General features: G+C 42.6%; 2 protein-coding genes across 2 annotated transcripts in view; both read right to left on the bottom strand.

The window, feature by feature from the left end:
• The window catches only part of slc17a7a (solute carrier family 17 member 7a), a gene marked incomplete at both ends in the record, with an annotated part of 13456 nt that extends 2672 nt beyond the window's left edge, over window positions 1-10784 (bottom strand). The window contains 6 exons of the mRNA XM_080856028.1: window positions 181-267; window positions 940-1027; window positions 1141-1255; window positions 1513-1631; window positions 2450-2702; window positions 10723-10784. Of these exons, the coding sequence (XP_080712154.1) occupies window positions 181-267; window positions 940-1027; window positions 1141-1255; window positions 1513-1631; window positions 2450-2702; window positions 10723-10784 (724 nt within the window). The remainder of the gene's footprint in view (window positions 1-180; window positions 268-939; window positions 1028-1140; window positions 1256-1512; window positions 1632-2449; window positions 2703-10722) is intronic.
• Window positions 10785-11138: 354 nt separating this feature from the next.
• The window catches only part of slc6a16a (solute carrier family 6 member 16a), a 15846-nt gene continuing 1984 nt past the window's right edge, over window positions 11139-25000 (bottom strand). The window contains exons 2-12 of the mRNA XM_080856027.1: window positions 21698-21935; window positions 21167-21324; window positions 19621-19747; window positions 19209-19384; window positions 18871-18981; window positions 18287-18528; window positions 16786-16969; window positions 16317-16518; window positions 14191-14350; window positions 13850-14012; window positions 11139-13432 (exon numbers count right to left, since the gene is read on the bottom strand). Coding sequence (XP_080712153.1) covers window positions 13103-13432; window positions 13850-14012; window positions 14191-14350; window positions 16317-16518; window positions 16786-16969; window positions 18287-18528; window positions 18871-18981; window positions 19209-19384; window positions 19621-19747; window positions 21167-21324; window positions 21698-21929 — 2085 coding nt within the window. The 5' untranslated portion in view covers window positions 21930-21935 and the 3' untranslated portion in view covers window positions 11139-13102. The remainder of the gene's footprint in view (window positions 13433-13849; window positions 14013-14190; window positions 14351-16316; window positions 16519-16785; window positions 16970-18286; window positions 18529-18870; window positions 18982-19208; window positions 19385-19620; window positions 19748-21166; window positions 21325-21697; window positions 21936-25000) is intronic.

The following is a 25000-nucleotide window of genomic DNA, read 5'->3' on the forward strand; positions in this document are numbered from 1 at the left end:
AGACGATTGAGACAATAAATAGAGAGTAACACAGCGACTCAACAGCAGGACGAGGAAAAGAGAAATGAGCAAGAAATGACGTCAATTAACAAGCATGAAAAACCAAAAGGAATGGATTGTAGAAAGCTGGCTATCAGACACAGAGATAATTTATGCAATGGTCTAGTGTGACTCACTCACCATACACATAGAAGACTGAGGACCAGCCAGTGTACTGTACCAGTATTCCTGCCAAGGGCATGGCCACCACTGCTCCTGCGTATGACCCTTGGGGAAAACACAGACATATTTACAAGCATACATTGTATTTTCCTCTTACAATTTTCACCAATGTCTGAAAATAAGTACTTATTTGGTTAAGTGGTGTTATTTGTGGGTGTTGACCAAAACTACACTAAAAATGATTGGGTCTCCTTGCTGCACCTCTCATGGAGAAAACAGCTTGCAAGACCTGGGCTGTGCCTAGGTTAGCATGGTTAGCATTTATCAAATTCTAACTGAATTCACAGGGAAGATAAGACACACTTGGATGTTCAGATTTAGGCATCAAACCAAAGACAAAATGACCCAAACTCTAAGCACTCTTCACATTAGCACTGAGTCATTAACGCTAAATTGTACAAGTGCAACAGGACTGTTTTAACTCATTTACAGAGACAGTGCTTCCTTTTTGTCACCAAGCTACTCCCGAAAGTTCCCCGTTCCCCCAATTTATTTTTTTGCTAGATTTTTTGCTTTTTCAGGATTAACACGCTTCATAAATAAAAATACAGGTTTTTTCCCCAAACTATAGACAACCAACAACACTGTCAGATAATAACAGCTCATTCAAGATTTGACACCACAGTGTTCCTTTTGATTTAGACAGCACTGCAAGACTGAAGTCGTTCTTGAGTTTCTTTTCATTTATTCCATCTGTGGGTTTTAAAAGTGACATACCACAGAAAGCTGTTGTTGCTAATCTGCTCCTCTCAAGGGGCGGAGCCCATTTAGCCCAGATTCCATGGCATGCAGGGTACGACACACCCTAAGGAAGTAGGCATATTTACAGTCAGCTATGACATATGACCAAACAAAAGCATACAAACTTACACATATAGAAATTTAAATGAACATTTAAACAGAAGGCAGAATCAGTACCTCCACAAGCCCTTGGCAAACCCTGACCAACATGACACAGCCATAGGACACACGAGCCGCATGAGGTATCAGCATATTTAAAATGGATGTGGCCACTATCGCAAAGCCAAACACTCTGAAATACATGCACAGAAAACACAAATCAGTTTTTGAACATACACAGAGAACAAGAAAAAACTAAACCAACCCACAACCTCCTAAACCCTGCCAACCACCCTCAAGATAGACACTGAAACCACTGTAGGTCCTCACAAAATCACGACCTAATATCAAACTGATGTAAGAGCATCTAGTGTCTCACTATAACACTATTAGAAGGGTATAATTGATGAGGCCGAACACACTGACCCTAGACTGGTGCAAGGTCCTTACCGGTTGGCTGCAAACTTTCGACATATGAATCCTCCAGGTATCTGTGTGACTATGTAACCCCAAAAGAACGAGCCGTGGATCATCCCAACAGTCTCTGGGTCCCACCCAAACTGAGCGGCCTGGAGAGAAAGAGAGGGAGAGAGAGTGTGTGTGAGGCATTAAAAGAAGAGGGTGTCAAGGATAGCAGAATGCAGGTAATTTAATAAGTGCTTTCCACTGTGGAAACTTAAGTCATCTGTCAATAACCAAATGCTTACTCCCCACTTTTCTAACTGGCAACATAGGTGATTGTAAGGACCACTGTTTGAATGAGACTGACCACATTGCTCATACAAGATTATTGTAGAGTAATCACATGAAAAGTTGAATGTGAATGGCTGTTTTGAATCATCAGTCATCTATCATCTTTAATATCATAAACACTCCCAAGATCCAAAATGATTGCTGATGTAAAGAAATTATCCTGCTGAAACAAATATATCCTCACGCAAGCCTAATATGACAACAGATATGACAGCAAATATGTTAAGAGTTCAAACATCACTTGGAAAAAGTGCATCCATTTTTAGGACCCATGGCATTTCCAGACGACACTATACAAGTCCAACTCCAAGAGGGCTTACATCTTATGTCTGCCCTTCCTTTTTCTCCCTCTCCCTCTCACCATCATCCATGTATCCCACCATCTCTCTGCCCTGCTTTTATTTCTGCCATATTGCTCCATCCTCCTCTCCTGATTGCCAGTACTTCAAATCATTCAAATCTGTCTCTTCTCTTGACCGGCCTCTTCCCATCTTCACCTTCATCTACCTATCTCTCTCTCTCTCCAACTTTGTCATCCTCCTGTGACTCTCTCTCCTCCCCCTTCCTGCTCTCTCTCTCTCTCTCTCTCTCTCTCTCTCTCTCTGTCTCTCTCTCTGCTCCCATCAATTCTCACCTCGATGACTTCGTGCTTGCCGTGGAAGACGGTGTGGTTGTTGACCATGCTTACGATGGCCACGCCAAGGTTGCAGCGGATGCCAAAGGAGATGCAGAATCCCAGGCCGCAGAGGATGGCGATGATGTAGCGGCGCGGCAGGCCACAACAGGTGCAGTCGACGACGGGCATCTCCTTCTCCTCCAACAGCTCGGGACGGCCCTCCGCCGACAGCTCGATTGTCTCGCCATTGTCCTGCTTTTTCTCAATGAGTCTGGATGTGAACAGGATGAGGTAGATGAGCAGAATATATTAGTGTTAAAGGTTTCAACTATACTATGAGTTTCTGTCTGTCAATAAGATAAAACTGTCAACTTTTTCATTCTTGAGATAGAGAGAGAGAGAGAGAGAGAGAGAGAGAGAGAGAGAGAAAGTAGGTCAACAGTGGTGTTGTTTGATTATTTTTTGTCTGCGTGTGTATTGCAAAGCAACAAAGTACCAAGTCAGTAAGGAAGTTGGTAATACATCAGGACTGTCTGTCAAGCTTTTTGTATACATTTTTCACATGCAGCAACAACAACAACAAACAAGAGTGAGTGAGAGAGAGGGTGTTCTGATTGCCTTGAAATCATATACAAAAAATATCAATTGAAGGAGTTCTCACTTGATCTGTGTGCTGTAACTGAGAACAGCTGATATAAATCGACGTGAATGTATTTAAATTGATCAATTTGTACCTTTACAACAAACATGTATCCATTTTTTTTTACCATTTCTTAAGGAACATTTTTGTAGGTAACTAGTTTACAGGGACGGCGCTATATGGGGCACAAGGGATGAAGACAAACCTGGAGCCAGTCTTACAGGGGCCTCCAAAATAACATCATATAGCAAAAGTCATGACATTAGGCAAGCGCTCTTGGTTTTTTCCAGAAAATAAACAAATCCAGTGCTTTAAGGCAGCTTGAGCTAAAAGTAATGTAAATCGTTATTCCCTGTCCTAAGTTGGTGAAGGAAGCATTCTCCTCAGAATACGTAATTGCCATTAGACACTAAATATATGCCCTTCCCACACTTGACCCTCTATGCGTTCTGAGACGATGTTGGTTTAGGGCGTATTAATGAGGAACGCATACCAAAACAAATTTCGTTGCGAAAAACGGAAAGAACATAAATGGCACCTGGAGAATACAAGAAGGGAGGCAAAAAACACCTGGACAGTGTCCAATTCTGCGGGAGAGGGGGTGATTTTACCATATATTGCACTCGGGCCGACAGGTTGCACCAGCGGGTGTCCACTATGTATTCGCAATGTGCTCCGGGTCAGAAACCCCACTGAAAATGTAGGCACAGCTTTAAAAACAAAGGTCCACCAATCGCCAAAAGACATCTCTTTGCAAGACAGCTAGCTTTCATTAGTGCCACTGTGCTGTTTTTGGTCTTTGTAAGGAAAGTATGTTGGCCTTTGCTGGTTAGCTCGTGAGGAAGAACTCCTCTTTATAAGAACATCATTTAGGACAATAACATTGAAGAATGATGTATGCATGCTACTGCACTATGGCAGTTGTACACGCTAAACTCAATAAGGCTACAACACCTGTTACTAACAGCTATAAAAAGATGTCATGCAGTCTTCACTAGTTCTCTACTAGCCTTTAACTTTGGGGAGAATGCCAGGAGTGTGATATTGGATGCAAGGGTTGGTCTCTAGCATTTCTTGTTTCAATAGAGATCGCTACATGGCACTCCAACTGAGACCTAAAGAGAGGCCATCTGCACATCGCAACCTGCCCATTGCCAGCTCACACACACACACACACACACACACACACACACACACACACACACACACACACACACACACACACAGAGAGAGAGAGAGAGCGAGAGAGAGAGAGAGAGAGAGAGAGAGAGAGACGCACTCATAAACTCAATTGTAATGCACATGCATTAAACCTCACTTTACAGATGAGTAAAGTAAACATAAGGAGATAATCATTTTCATAGAGACAAACCAACAAACACACACACTCACAACCACACAGGTCCCTTAGAGTCAGGTGGGGATGATCCAGTTATTCAGTGATCTGGACAGATATTGATGAACAAAACACACACACACACAGACACACAGACACACACAAACTTACACACACACACACACACACACCGTACATAAATATGCGTCAGCACAGACACGCCATCTAAAGCAGGTCCTCTGCAAACATGAATGTTTTCTGCTGTTATTCCTGTAATTAGTATATTGAAATTCCCACGAAAGAAAATTATTTTGACACATTAAGTCAGTTTATGTGAACATGTCAGGCTCCAGTAATATCAGTTAATTTGCTTTGTTTTAAGGAGAATATGCTTGAATTTCATTACAGTTTAATTGATGGTAAAAACCAAAACATGGCTGGCTATCGTCCACCAAATGTAAAACATGCGAACAAACATGTGATCTGTGGCAGCTAGATTACATCTCTGTAACACACTGTTTCATCTGTAAGCGAAACGTCACGCTACATGCAGGGATCAAACTCACTCTGCTCTCTCACCCCTACTGGAAGCACGATGTCTTTTCTGAGAGAGTCATCAGTCTACAAAACATCAAACATTTTACACTAGAGCAAAAGATTGTTTTTTCTTGGTTTTTCCAATCTGCTGATATTCTACAGTGTTTCCAAACGGTGGTTAGCTGGTGGCCAAAGGAAGTAGCTGATGCTGCTGGAACGCTGCGTAGAGGAGAGAAGAGGAGGGGCGGGCCAAATTCCTGAGGGTTTTGGCCACTGTGTACGCATCATCACGGAGCCCCCTCACCCTCCCTCGCAGACACGTTTTTACCTCACTCTTTCTACAAAGCAGATTCCCTGTAATCCTGTCAACCTCAAACAACACGCAATCTGGGAGATAAAGGAAGAGGCGGAGGGACAGGGGGGAGAGAGGGCGAGAGAGCGAGAGAGGGACAGGGGAGAAAAAGAGAGAGGGACAGGGGAGAAAAAGAGAGAGGGACAGGGGGAAGAGAGAGAGGCAGGCAGGGAGGGAGGGACGGGGCAGAGAGCACATGAGCCCATCATTCAGAAGTCAGGGTGTGTAAACGAAAAGGGGATTAAAGTATCTTTCACATGTACTCCAACTCCTTCCGGTGCTCCCTGAGTCTCCCTCCCCCTCCTTCTCTCTCTTTCTCTCTCTCTCCTTTCCTCCCTCTCTCTCCCCCCTCTCTCTCTCCACCCACTCCATCTTTTTTTTCTCTAACCCCACTATCTCTCTTTATCTCCACCCACTGTTTTAATCTCTCCGCTCTCAGATTAGGATTACAAAATTATTTACTTCCGGAAATGAATATGGAAGGATAAAAGAGGGCCCATCCTACCAGCTAAGAACAAACACGCACACAGTGCTCCCTCTAAAGTTCTCCTTATTTTTCTGTTTTTGCATCATCTCAAATTTGCCACTAACTTCACACATAAAAACACAATGCTCATCACAAACATATACACACACAAAGCCAATCTTCTTACCTACATACAGGGAGCTTGTTAATTAAGATGAAGTTTCTTTAAGGACAGATTGTGAATGGACAACCGCACATATGTTACCTGCTAATGAGAATGGCTGTAGGCTTTAATTAATGTTAATGATAAACTACAGCCCTTTAGTGTGTGTGTGTGTGGGTCTGTGCGTTTGTGTGTGTGTTTGTGTGTGTGTGTGTGTGTGTGTGTGTGTGTGTGTGTGTGTGTGTGTGTGTGTGTGTGTGTGTGTGTGTGTGTGTGTGTGTGTATGCATTTCTCAGTGGATCTGTGGACAGGTGTCAGACCGCAGGGGGTGGAACACTTTCACGGGATACACTCCCCAACTCCACCACGTCAGCATTTACGCATTTGCTCACACAAACACACACACACACACACACACACACACACACACACACACAAACACACACACACACACACTTACACACACACGGAATCTCCAGATGCTGCTGTATGCAGCATCTTCGTCAATTAATGGGCAATGGGCAGTCAATGTCAGTATCAGTAATCTAGGAGATATATCAAGTGTCAGTACTAAACAATGTCTTCACATTCTGGTTCAGCATAATGTCCATTATTCAGTAGTTTGCCTCAGACCTGGGGAGTATCGAGAGATAAAGGAGATAACAAGAGGTCACGGGATAAAACTCCAGGCCATGCGTTAATTACACTCCACTCCTGTGCACGCAAATTATAGCACACTCCTCCACACACACATTTTAAAAGATTTCTGTCCTCGTTGTATTTTATCAAAATATGACTTTGTATAAATTACTTTGATAATTTGTGCAGAATGAATTAATGTAATTTTATAGCTGGTAATTTCTGTTAAATGAATAAATGATGTTAAACGTAAAAAAAAAACACGTACCCTGTCACACCTGTAGTTTGTCCATGATAATGTACTATTTGTGTTGACAGTGCAGCTAAATTATTAGATATTTTAATCCACATACTCAAATATAAAGGGTTAGTTGTTTGTGTAATTATTTTAATGTATATGCCACCCAAACATAAAAAATAATCTTTGATGTAAAGTAATTGTGTTCATTTTAATGCATGGTGCATGGGACTTTAACCTGTTTTGGTATTCTTTATTAACAGCTTCAATGTGACAGTGATTTGAAACTGGTCTGAGCTGTTTAAGCAACATTTTGATGGATGAGAAACACCCTTACAATGTAGCGTTCAATTTTGTGTATTTTTCATAGCTTCGTTCTTTTGTTACCTTTTACATTAAATGCAGTGCTTCACAGAGTGTTCCTGTTAATCCCCCGGTAAGAGGATGATGGGGAAGGGCTATTACATAATCCCACAGGCCTGTCTCTTCATGTGTCTACATACAAGAATGAAATACAAAACTCATCTTTCTTCATTATCACCTTGGCTCCCTCTCTCTCACCCTCTTGTATTTACATCATCAGAAATATATAACTACCCATACGCTTCATTGTAAAAATGAACCACTTTTCAGCAGGGAAGATCCAAGTAAAACACTTTGCAGCAATACTGTCAAAATAGGTCTAATATCTATTTTATAATTGACCACAATCTCTTCCTCACTTTTCCATTCCCGCAGACACAAACCCCTCCCGCCTTCCAACACCCAACAACATATTCATGGCCTGTTCTTTCCTCTCTGCCTCTTAGTCACCTAACCACATGGAGCAGCTTCCCCCTCCCGTCACTGCACCTCTAGTGAACAGATTGGGTCTCTGTGGGACAGTATCACCTAGGGAGACTCTACCCTCCCCACCCGACAAGCTCACTCACACACACACACACACACACACACACACACACACACACACACACACACACACACACACACACACACACACACACACACACACACACACACACACATGCCAGCACACACACACACACATGCACAACCACACACACACGCCAGAACACACTCACACACACACACACACACACACATATGCACAACCACACACACACGCCAGAATACACTCACACACACACACATAAATGCACACCTGACCTTCACATTTGTTGCAAATAGACGCACAATCATTTGCGTTAGCAGTGGAGTGCTACCTAGAGCCCATCGAACCCAGTATTCCACACCATTGGAACATACGTACACCCACACTCATTGCAACGACACTTGACATAGAATAACCTCAGTACAGTAAACACTCATGACCACACACAGAAGTGTGCATGTTTACGGGTATAGACTGATAAGATGGAAGCGATGTTTACGAAGCATCACAGGATGCTCACAGGGTGGCTGTTTTGGTGTTTGGATAGAAACAGTGAAGGGCCCAGGGAATAATGTGGCTAAGGCTAAGACAAGAGATACTGACTGATGACCTCTGTGAGGGGAGAGAGTTTGCTTAGCCAAATGAGTGTCATATTGAAACACTAGGAGCTTAATTCTCATGCAGCAGTGGCTTAAATAATAAATGAACTGCTGAATGGGTAGCACAGTCTGGGAGCAATCACACACACATAATTTCTCTCTCTCTCTCTCTCTCTCTCTCTCTCTCTGTCTGTCTCTCTGTCTTTCACAAACACACACACACAGACACACACAGACACACACACACACACACACACACACACACACACAGACACACACACACAGACACACACACACACACAAGAGAGAGCTGCATTATCATCTTTATTTTTTCACAGGATCGCTTTATGTTTGGCTTTGTCAGTTTAACCGTTTCCCTGCTCTTCCAGTGTTCATGCAAATCTCAGGTGTTTGTGAGTAACACCAGATTCCACAGTGAACTGAATGTCAAATAATCTGACAGGCCCTCTCTGACATGACAGGCCAGAGAGAGAGAGAGATAGATGCTGTTCTGACTCTTTCTTGTTTCAAGTCTGCCTTTGACCCAAAGTAACCAAAATCAACACACCTGAACCACAAAGTTTAGAACAAAGTTTAGGATATGTGTGCACTTCCTCGCCAAGTCTCTCTTGGTGTGTGTGTCAGTCAGTTTAACAATTCGCATGCTTAGCAGTATCTCTTGGGACGCTTGGGACGTGAGAGCTTGAATAGCGATTGCAGATACACGCACCCGCTTTAATCTGCATGGAAACACACATTTCTGTGGGAAAACGCCCTACACGTGCCATCAGGAAAAAAGTGCGGGTTAACGCGCGTGCAAAGACTTAATCCGAGGTCTGGATGATGGAAAGGACTCCTGTTTGCGTGGGACTGCGTGGGGAGGCTGCGGAGCGCTGGGGAAAAGAGAGAGAGGTGGGGGGTGGGGGGCAGAGTTTGGGGATTTGTGCGGCCCGACAGCTGGGCGGGCAATAGTGTGTGTGTGTGTGTGTGTGTGTGTGTGTGTGTGTGTGTGTGTGTGTGTTTATGTTAGTGTGTTGGCGCGCGCCCTAGTGTATGTGTGTGTGGCTATTTCAGGACGAGATTTACTAGTTTAGACTACCACGAACAAGAGAGCGACTGTTTATTGGATGCACTCTTCGCTATACGTTGAGGATTTGTTCAATTGTCTTCAAAGCTTTTGAATGTTGAAATAACTGAAAATGATGTCGCCACCATGTTCGCCAAATACATGTTAAATATATGGATGTGCATTATGGAGGACATTTGAAAGTCCTTACAGATAGTTAATTCAGTAAAATCTGTACTGATTCACAACCGTTAAAGGTACAGTTTCATACGCAAATCACTTCCAAATACACTTCCAAGATAAAATTAGACAAGAACAGTATGACTGAAACAAGCACTTATACAATCAGAAACAGTGATTATATTAAACTATTGGAAAATGTGAGTTTTTTTTACATTTGCAGTCGGCTACATTATTAAATATTTACCCAGGAAATATGAAACATTATGCAATATACATCAGGGTCCGTAGGCCTATGTATCCATTAATTTCACTTTCAACTGTAGACACAATTTACGCTTTATACACATTTAGAATTAGATGGTTATACTATTGGGCTACAGATGCACTTTGGATTTCAGCCGTCTCTTCTGACTGGCTGGTCTTGCACTGCTCAGTGAGCCGGCGCGAGTACCTGACGCTCAGGTGCAGTAATGTGGGGCACGCGTGTGGACTCGAGACCCATTACGAACTGCCCAGTGCGAGCTCTGGGTCCAACACAAGGCTAATCTGATCCTTTCAGATTCAGTTGCGCGATTCCATCTGACAATCACTCAAAGAACACGCACTGAAAGTTGCGTAAAGACAGCTTTCAGAGAAACTACAGCTTGACGTGGACTTTAATTTGGCCCCACCACATGCTTTTTAAAAATGTATTGTATTATATTTTAGACTACCCACGATGTATATAGTTAATAGGTTATACGAATAATTAGATACAAAAATAATGCAAGGCCTTTTTTTGTCAAATAAATCGTGATATAATTTTTTAATTTTCCACTGTCCACTAATTTCATCGAAGTCAATGAAGACATGTCCGGCACAATTCTCCTCGGGTAGCTACTATCCTCCGGGTGAGGGGGCGCGTCCTTGTCCCTATAGCGGTCACACACGGATTAGGCATCACTGTAATGTATCAATGACTCTTGAGTGACTTAGGCGAGAAACAGACACAATTTATGCTACCTTAAGTACAAGGATAACTTTGAATAAACTTGAGAAGGATGGATAGACAGAGGAACTTGCCAAATACGGGCAACGGTGTAGACAGCACACACCAGGGAAGGTCTACATAAAACTCTCTGGGTGGGAGTTCTCGAGACCCCGAGTAGTTTTAAAGTCAATAGAAAGGTGTAGGTGGTACCTGTGAATCTTCCCAAGTGTTTTCCCGGCCACTGCCTTGAACCGATCTGGTCGGATCTCCATCCCTGCGACTCTTAGATCCGGCCGGTGTGGTGCTCTCCCCGCGCGCACTCCTGCTCGAGCGCGCTGACTCTCTCTGTCGCTCTCTCTCCCTCTCTCTCTGTCTATCCGTCTCGCTCTCTGCTGCACTTCACTATCTGTCTACCCCCCCTCCTTGCTCCTTGCCTCCTACATGGAAGTACCTCACCTTCATCTGAACTCAATTCCTTTCTTCCTCTTTCAACCTTCCTTTTGCTTACTTGGAAGTACTGTCCGAGGTACTGAATCCGTATTTAGTTTGTTGAAGGAAAGTCTCTTCTCACAATCACAGCGACAAACCCCCCCCCCCCCCCCAGTGAAAGACAGCACAGCCGGAAAAATGAATAAATGGCATGGTTTATTTGGCAATTGCAGATCTCTCATTTTCACCCAAAAATAAAAGTAATGGATATTATAAAAGGAAATATCACACACACACACACACACACACACACACACACACACACACACACACATACACAAACAAAAAAACAAACAAACACACTCGCTCATAATGTTCAAAGAGGCAGTCTGGCCCGAGGTATATTTATGAAAAAATAATACAGATCAGAGATGGTTCACATGCAAAACTATCCCCTAACAATCCACACACTTGAAAGATCAACTCATCTACAGTTTATCGGGATCCATCTCTGATTAACAGCATGTCCGCTCTGCCTCCACTACTATGAGAAGGAACCAAAGAGGGTAGAAGCTGCCATGTGTCTGTCTCTGTCTATATATGAGCATGTTTGCGTGTATATACAGTACTGTACACATATCTGTGCATGCAGGGCAGCCTGCTCTATGCATGTGCGTGCTGTTGATGACTGTATGAGCACAGGTCAATTGGAATGGTGCTGGTGCTCATTCCTCTTTGGCTTTTTGTGCAAAGTTGCCTTCACAAACATTTAAAAAAATGCATACCTGTAGGCACTCCCCAAAAATGGCTTGTTACATTGTAACAGGACTGTGTGTAGAATAATACAAGCAGTACATTGTCATCTTTATCATCATGAATAATGTCAGTCCAAACTACAAAATATAAACGGCTCAGAAGATCAAATTATCAACATAATTGCTGACTTTGGTTGGTGCTTCCTTTATGTGGCTGCCTTGCACTGCGTCAAAATAAGGAACATCTGGCACTGTCACCATACATGGCACTGACTAACCAGATCAATTAACCAGTTGAAAGTTCTGATCCCTTATTGACTGCTCTTGCAAACATTCACCGTCAACACAGCTGAATGACATGGAGGCAGGCTTAAGAAGGGAGTTCTTAGCCTTAAGGCTTGTGTGACATAGATTACAGATGTGTGCCATTCTGAAGGTGAACAAAGACAAATAAATATCAACATGTGAGTGTGAACATGAAACATGGGTATGGTAGTTGATATCAGTGACCCTTTGGTGTAAAGAACTACAATAGTGTCGGGACTCAAGGCAAAAATCATCTTTGGTTCAAGAATGGCCCACCATCATATGGACATTGTCACAACAGGGCAATGTATGATGCAGACTTTGGCAAGTTTCTGTCTAGTGGAACCAAAACATCCACGTGGAGGCAAATCAAAGCTGTTCTAAAAGGCAACCCTATATATTCCCATTCCCTATATACTTGCAGAACATTCTTAAAGGTATGAACCCACAATGGGCATCCATTGACTGAAAACGGTATCAGTAAACCAAACCTAGCTATATTATAGAAGCATACTTACTAGCATTGAGCTAGCTTGCATTACTACCTACAGTAATACTGTAACAGTTGGCTTTGGTTTACAGTTACTTGGTGTAGCTTTACTGCTGACCCTATTAACTGACCCTGGTGTTTGGTGTATCAAGAAATCATTGTCCCTTCTCAACATTTCATATTCTGACCATTTTACATTCATATACAGGATATTGCATAAAAAACATTTACATCTTTGTGGCTCCACTCCTCCGGTGGCTCACTACAGCATTTACAAGAATGATTCACTGGGTTCTGTTCGCTCCTTTTGTTACCTCATCCATCTCTTTTTATCCTGACATCACAGAACATTTGTGAACAAGGCACTGAAGATTACCCGCCCCTTGTTATGTCAAAGGCTATATGTATGCAAAGTTAAAGGGTACTACAGCCTAAATTTGATAAAGAGGCCAATCAGAATGCCCCCAAAATTGTTCTCATATGGTCCAGTCAGACAGCAAGCAATAACCCTAAATATCTCTTGGCCAAAATGTGAGCTTTCCATGTAATATCTTTTTCCTTCGCAATCTACTAATCCTTAATTTCCCTTTCCCACTAACAACACTCACATTTACACAACTGTGTCTTCCTCTTCCTCCCCATCTTCCTGCTGTGGGAGGAGCCTGTAGTGATCGAGGCCCAATGGAAGGAAGGCTGCCCTGGCCATTTCCTCCAGCTCATTCACAGGGCCATTGGATTGGAGGGTCTCGGGTTCGGAGGAATCGCACTTGGTGTATCTCTCCCTGTGCACGTCAGTGACACTCCCTGTATCGATTGGGCCCCGCCCACCTCCTATGAGTGACAGGAGGTACCCGACGGGCACGGGCAGAGACGCGGCCAAAATCAGCATGGACAACATGGCCAGAGCCCAACCTGGGTATTCTAAAGTACTTTCAGTGGCCTGAGGAAGACAAGGGGGGACAAATGTGGAGAGGAGAGGAGAGGAGAGGAGAAGAGAGAAAGTAAAGAATGACATTACAGGATATAGAAGAGAAGGGACAAACGAGGAGAGGAGAAGAGAAGAGAAGAGAAGAGAAGAGAAGAGAAGAGAAGGGAAGAAAAGAGAAGAGAGGAGAGGAAAGGAGTGAACAAAAAGTAAGTGACAAAGAAAAAGATAATATTAGAAAGTAAAAGAGACAGAAATATGTGCATAGTCATATCATATGGATAACAGTCCACAGCTGTCAAATTCACATTTCATCTACAGTACTGTATGTCAAGCTCTTATATGTAAGTGTAGATATGTCTGATGTCGTGATGTCTGTCCAGACAGGCAGGTTAAGGCTTGTGCTGCATGCTGCATGTGTGTCTGTTTTACCGTGCTGTGGTCCCAGGCGGTGTAGGTGGGCCGCTTGAAGACCATGCGTATCAGGCTGGCAGCCAGGAGTCCAACCATAGACAGCAAGCAGACGTACTTCCACATGTACTTATAGATGCTCGGGGGCCGCCACTTCAGCATCACCTCAACATCATCCAGGAATCTACAGGGCAGGAAGTCACGTCTAAGAGCCACTGTGTGTGTGCTTGCGTGTGTGTGTGTGTGTGTGTGTGTGTGTGTGTGTGTATTTGTGTGTTTGTTTGTGCTAATTTGTAAGTGTGAGACAGTGTGTCCGGCTGTTCTGTGAGAGTAACTGAGTGGTGTATGAGTGTGTATCTCACCTGTCAGCTCCGTAAACCCAAGCGACACTCACTGTCTCGAAGATCACTACAATGATAAGCGGAAGAGTTGCAGAGTAGTCATCGAACATGGTCACAAAGTAGTTCCCGCTACGCTGGGTGAACAGAAGTCCGATCAGGAAGCCCAGGACACAGCTGCACACTGAAACATACACGTCACAAAAACATCTTCAACCATCCTGGGTGGATAATCCAGGCTAAGAAGGTAAAAAGTCCTCCTCAATTCTATGATTTACCAATCTAAAAGCATGACAGTACTTTCCCCATCTGAGCATGTCTCTTTTCCCCTCTGCTAGCGGCATTGGTGTGGATCAGTGATGACTTGGTTGAGTGAAGAGATAGTAGCCTATGGCTGACATGGATAGCACAGACCTATAAACTCACTAAACTCAAAAGTTTCTTCTAGAACTCAAGCTTAATATTTGTCATTTATCATATCCAGATGTCAGTTTGCTTTATAGGTTAAACTCACTGTATGTAAACTTTTGTGCTAACATGCCCACAGTTCATGATAACACTTCCACTTTTTTGACTGAAATTATAATCTAAATCAATGCCAGAAGTGGAATGTGTTCTTGTCATACAAATCTTATGGAATCTGAAGTCATGCTTTTCCACACATCCAATTGCCTAACTGAACCATTGGTGTTGCTGAGTGGCACTGTCAGTCTCATCTATGTTGAGAAATGGCAAAGCTCTGTCCATTAAACTGGGAGTGGCATATGCCAGCAATTTACGGTAATATCAGTGAAATGATTCCCTCTTGTGGTATAAATGTGTCATTACATTCTTGATACAGGAAGACTTTTGAACTGAACAACATAAACCAAGTCAGAAGACACGCCACACATCTATATTGCTTCTATATTGCTACATTGCTACAATGCTTTCAGCAGTATGTTGGTAGACATATACTCATACATTCTAGAGAGACTCCAGAGCTATGAATAGAGCTAAAAAGTGTTTCTACGAGTGGGTCTACAAGTACTTGTATACAACATAACTAAAACTTATTTTCCTGCTTTTTCTTAGCATTGTCAGGTTGATTACATGTGCATTTGGACAAACACGATATGTGGGCCTTTGCCAGTGCTTTGCCAGAGTTGTGATACATTTGTTGGTTTCTTGCAAACAGAAGCACATTCAGGTCCTCATATAACACTGCTTGCAGATAAGAAGTAGCATATTTGCTGTGTGCCATTCAAGTAGTGCATGATCATGCCCGGTCTTGCTCAACCGCTATGATACTAAGCCAGTAGTGGAAAACCCTTGAACCCAATACAGAGATATTGCGACACACTGTGAAACTTCTACCTGCCTAAAGATCCCATATAAATTTGCATATTCTCTGTAAGGCTAAACATGTCTTGCTACTTTTATAAGAAATTATTTGTATTCACACGTGCACAGCTTCTAGCCTGTCGGCTGTCTTGGTTACACAAAATTATACATAGACGCTACATTGACCTCTGGTTCACACGTCAACGACACGCTATATTGAACCACAAAACAATTCATACGGCATCCAAATAGCCAGCAGCAGCCCTCCAATCAACATTTAAAAAAAAAATTTTTTTTTTTTAATTATTCCGTTTATCCGGAATGTGATGTACTTGAATGTGCAGATGGCGTGTATTAGAAAAGCATTTTGAAAAATGTTATATTTTGGGCATAATACCACTAATGAAATAGGTGTAAATAATATCATTACCTACGACTTGGGTTCTGATTTCTGAGATACATTTTTACTCTTACTCAGGTAATTATTTTGATGGGTGGTTCTATGTCTACTTGAGTCATTACACTTTATTTGAGGACAGCTTTGCTTACTCTACCCACCTCTGTATGTGTATGTGTGTGTGTCTGTGTGTATGTGTCTGTATGTCTGTATGTCTGTGTGTGTGTGTGTGTGTGTGCAGTGGTGTAGTCCAGGGTATACGCAGGTATACGGAGTATACCCACTTACTTTTCAGTCAGCATTGCGTATACCCATGTCTGTATGTGTGTGTGTGTGTGTGTGTGTGTGTGTGTGTGTTTGGGTTAGTGTGTGTGTGTGTGTGTGTGTGTGTGTGTGTGTGTGTGTGTGTGTGTGTGTAAGTGTGCTGTACCTGTGAGTATGGTTCTGTGACGCCCCAGCAGGCTGAAGTTGTCCATGAGGGGGGTGAGGATGCCCTGCATAGTGCCAAACATGGTGCTCAGGCCCAGGTTCAGCAGCATGAGGAAGAAGAGCGCCGACCAGAAAGGGCTGGCTGGAAACAGAGCCATCGCCTCAGTGAAGGCAATGAAAGCGAGACCTGTTCCCTCCACACCCTACAAAAACACACACACACACACACACACTCACACACAAAGAGAGAGAGGGAGAGAGAGGGAGAGAGAGAGAGAGAGAGAGAGAGAGAGAGAGAGAGAGAGAGAGAGAGAGAGAGAGAGAGAAATTATCTGTTATATTTGTTATAATAACGTAAAATGAACAACTTTGGTTACAACAGCTTAAAAGAGTAAACCTAAAACTCAAAAGGAAAAGACAGGAAAGAGTGACAACATTATTAACTAACAAAATCAGCAAAATGATTGTACCTTTTTCATCTCGTTCTCGGGGTTACAGTCGGTTATGTTTGCCACTACTTGTGCACCGTAGTGTCCGTACCACTCTCTGTAGTCCTCCAGGGCCACTGAACTGGGGTCAGATATGTTGAACCACGGCCACCAGTGCTGAGACGCACCAGGTGCTTCAGCCAGCGCTGACATCAGCCCCAGGTTCCTGCGTGATGACATAATCAAAATGTAACAGGATGCATCACTGTTTAACACAAACTCCATAGGGTGGTCATGTGATCACAGACACAAAGATATAAGCATAAAAGACCTCCACTCTTAGAAAAGCAAAGGCACACTCACCCAGATAATCAACACATAGAGAGCGACACATACACACTCCATACATATAGCCATATATGATTTACACACATATATTTCATGTGGGGGGGGGGGGTACAAACACTTGTAAAGACACACAGATTTACTGTTCAAGAGATACGTAAACAGTTAATGTTACAGTGAGAGATAAGCGAGATCAAGAGAGGTATGTCTTAAGTGCATGTTTAAAGGTTTCCACCGTTTCAGCCATTCTTAGGTATTCTGGCAGTATTCCAAAGGCTGGTGGCATAGAAACTAAAAGCTGCTTTCCCATGTCTCTGTGTCATGGCTTTTGGAAGTGCCAGAGGACCTCAGGGACCTACTGGGTGTGTACCTTGAGAACATGTCTGTTATACTGTATATTCAGGTGCATGTTTTATGGAGTGAATTATAGACTAGCAAGTGAATCTTGAAATCTATTCTGAAACTAACAGGTAACCAGTGCAATGATTTTAATACTGGTGTGATGTGCGCTCTCCGTCTTGTTTTAGTGTGGACTCGCGCTGCTGCACTCTGTATTGTTTGTAGTTGACTAATGGCATTTTTTGGTAGACCAGAAAAAAGTCAGTTACAGTAGTATAGCCTTCTCATGATAAACGAGTGCATCAGTCTTTCAGTGTCAGCCTGAGAGGTTGCACCTTAGCAATGTTTCTTAAGTTATAAAAAGAGGTTTTAATTATATTTTTGATATAGGTTTCAAAATGGAGATCCGAGTCAAATATGACACCTAGGTTTCTGGCTTGGTGCTTGGTGTTAAGTGCTAGTGTTTTTAAATGTGCTCTTTCGGTTTTCTCACCAATGACTAATATCTCTGTTATATCTTGGTTGAGCTGTAGAAAGTTTTGTGACATCCTGACCCTTGGATATATGTAATATGCTGACACTTGACAGTGAGCAGTATAAATAGGACCAGCTTTAGGCCAGTAATGTGCTAGTTATGATTAGGAATAGAAAAATGTTTGCATAAGTTTATAAAAAAACTAGTTTATATTAGGTTATAGCTGATTTATTGACTGTATTTAGTGTTAGAATGGTCTAAATTGAGATATACAAATAAGCGGTTATCCTTCTTATGTTCAACCACAGAACCACAGCCATAAATATAAACACAAACACACACACTCTCGCTCGCTCTCTCATTCCTACACACACACACACTTACCTTGCCACACAGCCGAGTGCAATGGTCCTGGCCCTGAAGCCCAGCACCACAAACACGACGAGCGAGGCCAGCACAGATGTCATAAAGTTGATGGTGGAGACCATGAGGGCATCGCGGTGGCAGTTGTTGTTGATGGGGTTGTAGGAAGAGTAGGCGATCACAGAACCATAGCCCAGACCCAGGGCAAAGAACACCTGAGTGGCAGCCTGTCTCCACACCTGGACCTGCCCCCAAATCTCCAACTACAGTGAGGAGACAGACAGACAGACATAGAGAAAGATTGACAGATGGATAGATAGATAGACAGACAAACATACAGTACGTATGGACAGACATATCACCTTTGCAACAGCAACAATTCAGGCTAAATCGGGATATACCCTAAAATAGTTTCAAGAACCTCTGAATCAACAAAGAAGCAACCACAAGTCCAGAATTCTATTCCATGGGTTACGTTTATGTCTTGCTTGTTTTTGTTGCGTGTTTTTTTCTCCATAGAGTGGTCCACCTAGTGGTTGGGTAACTTTAGCACACAGTGGTGGAGGAATGCAATCACAGAGCTGTTCTGTTGTGTTCTCTCTTACCTTAGGGTAGAACAGGTACTTGATTCCATCAAGGGCACCGTCCAGCATCAGGCCTCTGATGAGGAAGATGAAGAGAACGGCATACGGGAACACAGAAGAGAAATACATCACCTGGGAAAATGCACATGACCGTGATCCATGAGACTACATGCACTTCACCTTATTTCAGTGTGCATGTTTGTGAGATTAGTAACAAAGAGTAAAGGGACATTAAAGTTAAGGGTAAGTATAGGTGAGTGTGCGTATATGTGTGTGTCTGTGTGTGTCTACATGTGTGGGGGGAGGGGTTCAGTGTTCTGATTGTGTCTGTGTTCTGTCTTATGTAAATTATACTATACCTTGGCTGAGGACTTGATGCCCTTTATCATAGCGAGGCAGACAATGGTCCAGGCAGCCAGCAAACAGCCAGTCATAATGGGGTTAAAATCTCCAGATTCATCTATAGAGTCAGAGATGTCCAATGCCTTACGAAACCAGAAATAGGAGGTGGGCGAGCTTGCAGAACATTCCTTAACTGAGACAGAGAGCAGAGACACTGTAGTCAGAGAGACACAACACAACATCTGTACATACAGAATATGATAATGTCTACCCAGGGCACAGTATAGAGCATACATTGTGCATCCAGCATACATACATACAGCATAGCATGTGTGGGAGTGTTCTTCTGTGTGTAAGTGTGCATGTGTGTGTGTGTGTGTGTGTGCGCATAGAAGAGCGACTTTGCGTACATGTCATGACATTCCATACCTGTTGTGTTAGTGCTGTGATCTACAGGGCAGTGTTCCCATGGCAATGGATACTGAAAAGAGTTTCCCAGGTAGAAGAGGGACCAAGCGATGATCACATTGTAGTAGAGAGCCACAAAGAAGCAAACCTGAGAGAGAGAGACAGACAAGAGAAATATTTTAATCTATATACAGTATATTTGAAAAAAAATCCAGATAAGCCGTTAAATGTGTAATCTAACATATGTATCTGGGCTTGGCACATAGAGAGCACTGTGATGTTAGAGAGGAAGGGCAGCCAAACACAAAAAGTCCCCAAAATTCCCAAAGCTGCTTCTATGCAATGCAGCCATTGCTAGGAGAGGAGCTTCTGAGAAACTAGTGATAGCTGTAGACATACAGAGATAGATGAACAGATAGGGAGAGAAAGAGATTGAGAGAAACAAGGTTTACCACCGACTCCTACACACAGATCAACAGTGTGAGAGGCATGATTTTCGTTAGAGGTGTACCTTCCAGCCATACTGCTACCATAAATCTGTGTAGAAAAACCTCCTATGTATATTAGGTTCTGTCTTGTCTTGGCTTGCTGCTCTAATATGCAAACTATATAAATCTTATATATATAAGACCAGAAGTACGAAGAGTGGTTTGCCAGTATAGCTGTGTAGCCAGAAAAGGCCAGTACTGTCTAGAAGATGTTATATAAAAGATTTACGTAGTGTTATTCATAGATATATAAAATAAATATGCATGCATGCGAAATGCATTCACAATAGGTGGCAATGTAGAACCCAAATGAATAAACAACGCGCCAAAAAATCAGTTTCAAGTGGTTGGAATTTATTTCAGTCCTCTATATGTGGAACACTGACTGTCTAAATGTATCATTTAAAAGCTAGTTAGAGTAAACAAACATGTTAACATGGAAGGCCAACTGCTTTAGATGTTTGCAGTGTTTGTTATGGCAACAAGCCCCTCAAAAGCACACTGCATTCTATGACTCCATTTTAACTTTGTGTTGACCTACAGATGATTAAATGCGCAGGGTCTGAAAGCTGTCCTGCTGTCTCTTATCAAGCATTACCATGTTTTGTCCACACCCATTCAAACTGCTCTGGCTTCAATGCAAGCTATCTGGCGATTCAGATGCTAATATAACAGAGTAAGCATTGTGGTCCACCAAGAGGCGTTCAATTTACAGGTCAACATCTGTGAAATATTACATATTCCCCTTGCACGGATTTGCACTGGTATCATTGACCTTAAATAATTCTACTTTGTCTGTGATGTGCTGACTATGTTTCCAAACGGAAACTTCTTTGTCAAGCTGTGAATGTGTGTGTGTTTGTCTTTCTGTGCGCTCTAACCATGGGACAAGAACAACTGATCTTAGCCAGCTGCAGGGGCATTTGTTGATGCCTCTTTATATTTGTGCAGGCTTGGTGCTGTGTGTGTGCGTGTGTTTGTGTGTGCGTGTGTTTGTGTGTTTGTGTGTGTGCGTGTGTGCATGTGTTTGTGTGTTTGTGTTTGTGTGTGTGCTTTCTTGCGTGTCTTTCTGTTCTCACCATGCAGCTGGAGTAGCCGATTCCAGCCAGCCGAGGAGAGATGTGTTTCCACACACCAATGCTGCCCTGTCTGATGCACTGGCCTGCAGCCAGCTCCATGAAGAACAGGGGGACCCCCACCACCATCAGCAACATCACGTACAGAAGCATAAACGCTCCTGGTGGGGCAGTGGGAGAGAAAGGAGGGAGGAAAGTGAGGGAACATCAGGAAAATCCAGTATTGGAAGACAGAGAAAGAGGACGCTATTGTGTTGGGCGCACTGGAAGTGATATGGTGTTGAACCATTCTAGACTACCTGTTTTTGTGGGTACCTCTCTTTAGCTATTGCTCTAAGGTTCTCCTCACTGTAAAGGTTTGAAAGTTTGCTATAGTGGAAACGTTGGGTTCTTTTAGGGGAACACACCAAAGAGCACTTCTTGGTCCAGCTTTGGACAAACCCCAAGGGAGTGTATAGTTTACTGTTTATCACTTAACCATCTATCTCTCTCTCTCTCTCTCTCTCTTTCTTTCTTTCCTTCTTTCACACTCACCCCCTCCGTTCTGGTGGCAGAGGTACGGGAACCTCCAGACGTTGCCCAGGCCGACGCTGAAGCCCACCTGGGCCAGGACATACTGAAGCTTACTGTCCCACGCAGGGCGGTCTTCCGTGGGGCCTGCCTCACAGTTTGGAAGCGGCCCTCCCACTGACACGAGTGCGGCATCTGAGTGGCTCTCTCCCAGGCCGTGCCCACCGTCATCACTCGGTAAAGGGGGCTTCTCCATCTTAGGCTGAAAGAGGAACAAAGAGAGTGAAAAGCTGTACTGAGGATGGAAGCTGGGGAGTGCAAACTTGTGCAACACCACACTTTTTTTCTTCTTTGGTACTAATAAATATAATAAATAAATAATTACAAAATCTAAAAAAAACATACAAAACATCAATTACTGAACAGACTGTATGTTCTTCACCTATGAGCTGTATAATAAGGGCCCATTTGTGGCATTGAAAGGAGTTAAGGCTAAGCAAACAAGGAAAGTGTTTTGCTATTTGAGGCTCGTTTACAGGATTCTAATGGGCAAACCAACTGCAGCCTCTCATATTCCCACACCCTCGATGTCCTTAACTCACCTAACATGTGCCTCCTTGTACAAACACTTTTTTCTGTATTTGTGCTTTTGTGTGTGCGTGTGTATGTGAAAATAACACAAATAAAATGGGTGATTTTGTATAGCTCACAAGAGTAACATTGCTTCTGCATTCAAAAGAATCTGTTAGATTCTGTGTAATCTGTTAAATGCAGTTAGTTATACAAATTTGAATTATTTATAACATGAGCACAGTGAAAATTTAGGCCTGATATGCTTAATGAAGTCCCATTTCTTCAACCATTTAAATGTGTATGGCTATTGCATCTTATATGACTATTTGAACACTCAAGATCACATACCACCATCAGCATGTGCAGCATACAGCATTTGCCTTCAACTCATGCCTGTGACCAAACCATAGTAATGATAGTATCTGCCTTTTGAGTTTCCCTGTAGTCAGCAGCAGGCTATGCAGTAGGCACAAGGTTACAGGAACACATTTTTTTCATGATCATAAACCTGACTGTCTGATAGGACCTGCTAACATTGGAGTGCGAAGGCCTCATTTTTAAGTGTGAGTGGAGCCATCATGGCTTGGACACCCTATTCTACTCTTTAACTCACAACCGTGACATTCCTAACCAGGTCATTTTCTGTAGCATGTGCTCAACAAGCACCTTTTGTTCCACTTTGTGACAGTGTATATACAGTACCGGAAGGTTCACAAAGACAATATCTCTTCTAAGAAGAACAGCGCAATTTTGTCTTATAAGCTGGCCCTTCTATATCATCTGTGGACACATGCCTACGCAAATGTATCACATACATGGAAAGACTTAAAGCGAAATGTATCCATATCATCAACAAAAGGTGTACAGTAATACATGGTGCTCCACATAAATAACAGAAATACACATCAATTCCATAAATACAATATGTGAGCATTAGCCTCACACCAAGTTACAAGTTACAGATCTACACATTTGCAGAAATGGCAGAAAAACTGAGCTGGAGAACATCAAGTAGCAAAAGGCATGTTGGTCGCAAGTCTTTCAAGGACTATATATTCACAAGTACGTATACGGTAGATATTCAGTTGCCTGAATTTCCCTTTACAGTTAAACAAGCAATAGCATAATGAATTGTACAATGAAAACATGAATGTTTAAGAGAAATGTCCCTCATGCTGGTTCATTTTCACCCTCCCCAACCTCCCAGTGTTTTTGCCCTTGACCGTCAGTCACGTCTTTAAGGGGAATGTGGCAGCCACCAGCGGTTATTTCCACATACTTGACCTTTCTGTCCTTCTTGTTGATAGGTCACAGAAAATACATATTGACACAGTAATATTTTCTCTCCAGACAATTTGGTTTTATAGAGACGATTCCTCTTCAATACTCATATCATCTGCCTAGAGGACTGCTGCGTCTTGTTCTTTCATATCTTGCACATATTACAACGTAGCCAATTCACGTGCCAGCAGAAATCCACATCTTCTTTTAAACATTCTTCCATGTGTACATTTCTGTTAACCAAGCTCTCAATCGGAATAAGGTACCAGCATTCCTTTCCTGAACACTGGAATGCGCTACATTTAACATGCTATCTATACCTGTCTTTCTCCCTCAAACACAGCCAATGTTCCTTCATTAGAAATACACAGACAACAGTGTGGCTAAAAAATAACATCAGAAACTGTTTATTGTGTAGTGCGTGTGTGTGTGTGTGTGTGTGTGTGTGTGTGTGTATGTAAAATATGTGTGTCATACACACTATGTATGCATTCTAATAGATTATATACAACCATCACTTTTTTGGCATGTTGTTTAATTTGTCATTTAATATGGAGAATCATTAGATATGGGTGCTGACTTTCTCTGACCTGGGTAGCATTCCAATGACTCTCATCTGATACCATGAAATGTGACCAGGCGTAAAAGAGTTACCAGGTCGGTGGACTGTGGCAGGTGTACCACAAGGGTCAGTGCTCGGACCAGTCCTCTCATTTCACTCAGACTTATCATATGGTCTTGTTGAATATCAAGCTTCTGCTACCCTGAAGTTTTTGCTTAGATGGCAGTAGGTCATGTGGGCATCTTTGTTTGACCGATAGTATGAGACACCCAGCTAAAGAATCAGAATCAGAATCGTTTTTTTTTTTTTTTTTGCCAAGTAAGTTTACGGAGACTAGGAAATTTCTTTGGCATTTTGGTGCATTTTTGGCATTTAAAGCGCTCCAAGACCACACATTCTAGCCAGCTATTCCACACAGAACATCAGTAAACTGTCTGTTTTCTTTCCATTCATCCAGGCCCTGATATGTCCAAGCAGTGATATGCCCACTCCAGTAGCTATGGTACTTCATGGTGATTTAGTCTTTACAACTTAATTAGAGGCATGCATTTAGAGAATATTCTGCAACTTCTAGTCAAGAAACCTGACTACAGGCAAACATTATTCTGCAGCCTCTACATTTACATTTAGTCTAGAAACTACTGACATTCCCGTTGTATGTGGACCTGAACGTTTTGAAGATAAGCTCATTGTGGGTGAAGGAAATTGAAGTATATAATATTAGACATAATAAAGATGATTTAGCGATTCAGATCTTGGCTATAGTCAGTGACTGACACCATAACTAGTCTAGTCTTAACTCACTATTTAGTGTTTTACTTCTTACTTCTTAACACTGTGACACAACTTTTGTTGTTTTGAAATGTGCTATGTAAATAAGCTGGTCTTGACCTGCATCATGTGTGAGTGTT

This window comes from Sprattus sprattus (assembly GCF_963457725.1).
Source record: "Sprattus sprattus genome assembly, chromosome: 18".
Lineage (NCBI taxonomy): Eukaryota > Metazoa > Chordata > Actinopteri > Clupeiformes > Clupeidae > Sprattus > Sprattus sprattus.